The 4,855-nt window shown below is 36.1% G+C and overlaps 1 protein-coding gene across 1 annotated transcript; it reads right to left on the reverse strand.

Moving 5' to 3' along the window:
• Nucleotides 1-201: 201 nt before the first annotated feature.
• Nucleotides 202-4,301, reverse strand: LOC107643270 (protein phosphatase 2C 70-like). Its single transcript, XM_088488452.1, has 12 exons — nt 3,951-4,301; nt 3,476-3,866; nt 3,197-3,372; nt 2,935-3,093; nt 2,155-2,298; nt 2,001-2,062; nt 1,757-1,892; nt 1,549-1,640; nt 1,060-1,175; nt 833-962; nt 518-572; nt 202-418 (listed from the first exon to the last, which is right to left on the reverse strand). Exons 1-12 carry the CDS (start codon nt 4,077-4,079, stop codon nt 260-262), a joined length of 1,749 nt encoding a protein of 582 aa, XP_088344578.1. The 5' UTR covers nt 4,080-4,301; the 3' UTR covers nt 202-259.
• Between the last annotated feature and the right edge of the window lie 554 nt (nt 4,302-4,855).

Here is a 4,855-nt window from a genome sequence, read left to right on the forward strand (position 1 = left end):
GGCGAATCATAAGTCTATGGGACCTATCCTTCCCTTACCATAAAAAGAGGTCTTTAGTTTTTGGATTATATAAGCCTTTAGTAGTCTCCAAGCATAGTTTTTTAGGCCGAAAAATCTGTGTGAGCGTTGGCTTCCCTTATGTATTTTAAGGGTTTCTTCTTTTTTGCACCAAGATAACCTTAAGAAGGGAAAAATAACAAGTTCAAGAGAATGAGAATTATATATATTACCATTACTATATCACTATTCCTAATTCATACTAGGATTCAACTTTACAAGAAAATCTATTGAAGCTATCAAAATCTAAGAAAATTACAGAGGTATTGTCCTTTGTTCTGAGTGTCTTAGCCTCAGCCAACAATGAACTAGCAATCTTTTCTGCTAAATTCTCTCTCTCTGTACAGTATTTCTCCCTCATCTGTGCATTTGAGAAAACAAACTGTTAGAACAAATTGCTGCGAAATAGCACAATAGCACCAAATAAACTCCGAATAGAAACAAAAGTTTAGTGTAAAACCTGAAGCACTAGCTGAATTGCCTTCTTCATGCTGATGACATCCCAAAGCCCGTCACTGAAATTTGCAGATACGAAAGCATATTTACAATAGCAAAATATGAATGTGAAAGCAAATAAACTAAAATAGTTCATAGGGACTAAAGCGTTCTCAGAAACCAAAAAGACCAAGATTTTAATAAAGCCACTTATTTCACCCATACTAATTCTAGAAAGATATCCTCTTAAGTCGTAAGACACAGACTGAGTATATTAAGACAAGTTCTGTTCTTCTGAAAAAGTATATTCATAAAAAGCATATATCATAAGCAAAATCACCTAGCTAGAACGGCAAAAGCCCTGCTTGCTTGATCAATATGCACAACTTGACTAATATAAGGCTCTGAGCTGAACCGGGAATCCTGCTGTTTCAGGAATTTGTCCCCAAGCATCCTTGCAAGATTTATCCCTGCATCAATGTGAGAACCAAAAACAGCAATTGCCAAGTCAATATTGAGATTGAGAAAAGTGATCCTCTTTTTTAATGAATAAAATTTTCCGCATACCATATAAACGTGTTTCCCCATCTTTCAATGGTTCACCAGTCTCTTCAATTCTCTGTCTTTCAGAATAAGTTGTTATCTTGTGATCTTCCGACATCTTGATTTGTTCCCCATTTACACTGCCAAAAATAATAATTGATGAGTTTCATATACCCATCATAGCAACAAGAACTCCGGTCCAGGTAAACCAACACATACAGCAATTGTTACATATAAGCACCTAAAATACTGCAAAAACTTGACAAAACTTCATAATGATATGAATTACAAATAGAAAAATTCCACACTCAATTCTTTTCAAAAGTTTGTTATACCTCAAAAATTCTAAAACAACAAAGGACAGGATGTTCATGTACAAAAGTATTATCCACCAATGGAGTTATAGAATGTGTGTCTCTCCGTCTAACAATAGAAGCGAAGCAAGTCTAAACCATCAACAATATTATTTCATTTCTGATAGTCCAATTATCATCCCACCTTGGATAAACATACCTCATAACACAGGCAGAGTCTCCAACATTTGCACATTGTGCAAAGAAATTTTCACCATCGGCCCACACCAGAAGCACTGTTGCTGTACATCCCTGCAAAGAGTTTATTAAAATCTATACACGATAAATTAAAAAAAAAAAAAAAACAACCAAAAAAAAAATTTTATCTGGTTAAGGACTATCCAATATCACAGTGGAGCACACAATACCTCATAGTAATGATTCAAGCATGCTTCTGTTTGAGAAAATGCATCTCTTAGAATTTCTGAAGCATCATGAAGTGATAAAATCCGCTCCCTTTTTGATGAATCCAATAATATATTAGCAATTATCTCAGGAAAAAGTCTGAAAAAAGAAATTTGAGAAAAATTAGTAATATTTCATATACTAAGAAGAGCAAGAACCATGGATCAGGATATAAAATTTGGCCTCCACTAAAATTTAAACACTAACTTGCTTGCGGATTTAGCAGCCCCATCTCCACCATGTCCATCGCAGATACCAAATAGCCCAAACTGCAAATTGGGCATTGAAGTGGGTTAGCTCCACTCCCTATATAATTGTGAAAAACAAACTATTGAAGGAATGCCATGAATATATACAGAACCTGATCCAGCCCAGGCAGAGGCCATTGATAATAGCAAACATCTTCCATAGCAAGCTGTTTTGCTCCTCTACGCAAAGCCATGGGATCTGATGCCATACCAACTCCAAATGGAATGCGTTGCTGATTTTGTGCAGCAACATGAACCTGCCATACAATAAAGTAACATAGAAGTAAGTATAGGATTGTTTTACAAAAGAAGCAAATGCCATAATCTATGGCATCCAAAAATATAAGCACAACTGCATGCTCACTCCAAGTATCACCATGATAATGTAAACAATATAGCACATAGATTGTATAGTGAAGTTTCAAAATTGAGACTTTTTAAGATCATATACAAGAATCTGCTTTTTTCTGAACAAAGAAAAAATAATCACATATAGCCTAATTAGTACCCCACTGTTAGGGGAGGCAGTATATTGGAAGAATAAAAACTGCTCTCTGACTCAATCTAAAAGGAAACTGCAGTATGATTCAGCTTAGCTAAATTCTATATTATATAAAAAAAACTTATCCCCCTATTCTGTATGCAGGAAACATGAAGGAAACTGTATTTAAATAAATCTCCAAAGAAAGACTACAAAATATTCCCATGTAAAAGTATTATTGGATAGCAATGGGGTACAGGAAACTTGTTTATAGATTACCAACTAAATTTTATCCACCCATAAAACCTAAAGACAGTCCCTTCGCATCTAATATCACCAATAAAAATACAAACTTTGCATCTATAATAATCCAAAAGGTGGCAGTTAAATGAGATTCAGCCAGAACACATACACTTATGTTCGATGTTGTTCCAAGTGTTATGATATCGCCATCAGCAAGATTCACTGGATCTCCCCAAAGCCTGCTTCCAGTGTCTGGATGGTTGATTGGCCTAGAATTCAAGAGTGTTCCATTTAAGCTACCCATATCCACCAACTCCCATTTCATTTTCTGAAAAATAATTTTCAACAAGGATTACTGCACACCATACCAGACATCGTCGAAAACCCAATGCAGTTACAAGGGAACATAAGAAAAGAAAAAGAATTTTTACATCCAAATTCCAATTTATCATGGCATGCTTTCCCGAAACCTCTGAATCCTTTATCACCAAATCGCTTGGAGGAACTCTTCCCAGGGTGAGGGGCAGACCAGCAGAATTCATAGACTGTACAGAACATCGAATCCCCCGGGAAGGACCACTGATAACCTCCAGAGTAAGGCAACTTCCTGCACTCCTAACGCAGATACATGTTGACATGTTTGGCATATCAAGACAATGCAAATAACACATAGCAGCTGCAAACAAATCAAAAGAGAGTTAAGAAATTACTTTGACCAAGGATATCTCTCTCCAGAGAATCCAGAACCCTATTATTCTGGAGATGCTGATGCTGATGGTGATGCTTTTGTGCTTCAGCTAAGAGAGCAGGAGAAAGCCTGAGGGTTTGACCAACATCAACAGAGTCTGCAGACATAACATCTAAAACCAAAGCATCCCCTTGCGGTGGCGCATTTCGAATCGGAAGCCTCGGCTTGCGTACAAGGCCAAGTGATCGAGGAGAGCGAAAATGAACTTCGTTGGGGTGACAAGCACCTTCGAGATCATAATCTCTGGCCAATTCATTGCTCTGATTATTGCTATTATTATTGGAGGGCAAATTGGCATCGTTGGCATCACCTTCTTCGCGAACGAGAGGTCTCTCTAGCTCACCAACAGCGACCTACAAAATTGGGGATTCAGAAGACAAGTGTTGAATCGAGGGAAGTGACGCAAGATTTGGGGATTAGGTAAGGAAATTAAATACCTTGAGGGAAGAGCGGGAAGGGGAGCGGAAGAAGAAACGCCATGGTTTGAAGAGATAAAAAAGGAAGATGAGGATGAGAAGAAGCATAAGGAGAAGGATGACAGTAACAACGGTTTGTAGCGTAGCCATCGTGATCGGTCTCTTCTTCTCTTTGTCTTCTCTCTCTTACACCTTACTCTCTTCTTCAGATTGGGTATTTGGGTTTGGGTTTGGGTTTGCGACAACCTCGCCTATGCTTTGAAATAGTCACTCTCTCTTCTCTTTTTCTTACATCCTATCAACCCACATTCACTTTTTCTTCTGCAAATTTCAAATTACTATTTATTATTTACTTCCAACATTGATATTATCAATCAATATTCTTAAATTAATCGCCTTATATTGATTTATTTGTATATTACTTTTATTCTTTTACCGTTTACTTAGGAGTAGAAAACAAGAATTATGGACTCAATTCCATCTCTTTTAGGTGTTATACATCAAACAATTTTCTTTTCAAATAGACTTACTTATTAGAGATTGGATGGCTACTTTGACAAGGAAAACAATCAAAGGAAACGTGAATTTAATATTTGAGCGAGCGAGCGAGCTAGGGTTGGTTCATTGTAGAGAGTACAAGCATTTTATGATTTTTATCGGGTACATGTGTACAATGTAATTATAACCGGTATATAAATATACATGTGATATAATTTATTTTTAACGTATATTTATATTTCATAGTGTTCTTTGAATTCGTCTATGCTCTGCTAGAATTTTATTGTATTGCCTCCATGGTTTTATTTTTTGTTGCCTTTTCTTCGTCAAAGTCTTTTTCATTTTGATACGTCTTTCAAATATTTGTGATATGAAAAATTCAAGTATTATTTAGAAGATATTAATTTATATTTTTAAAATATTTTAAT

Source organism: Arachis ipaensis, chromosome B5 (genome assembly GCF_059453495.1).
Source record: "Arachis ipaensis isolate K30076 ecotype BB chromosome B5, ASM5945349v1, whole genome shotgun sequence".
Lineage (NCBI taxonomy): Eukaryota > Viridiplantae > Streptophyta > Magnoliopsida > Fabales > Fabaceae > Arachis > Arachis ipaensis.

Excerpts from the sequence above, each read along its gene's own strand:
- LOC107643270 (XM_088488452.1), bottom strand. The coding sequence starts at position 4,079 with ATGGCTACGCTACAAACCGTTGTTACTGTCATCCTTCTCCTTATGCTT. Across the intron at positions 1,176-1,548 it reads GACTCTGCCTGTGTTATGAG|TGTAAATGGGGAACAAATCA; the intron begins GTATGTTTATCC and ends TATTTTTGGCAG. Across the intron at positions 419-517 it reads CAATTCAGCTAGTGCTTCAG|ATGAGGGAGAAATACTGTAC; the intron begins GTTTTACACTAA and ends TCAAATGCACAG.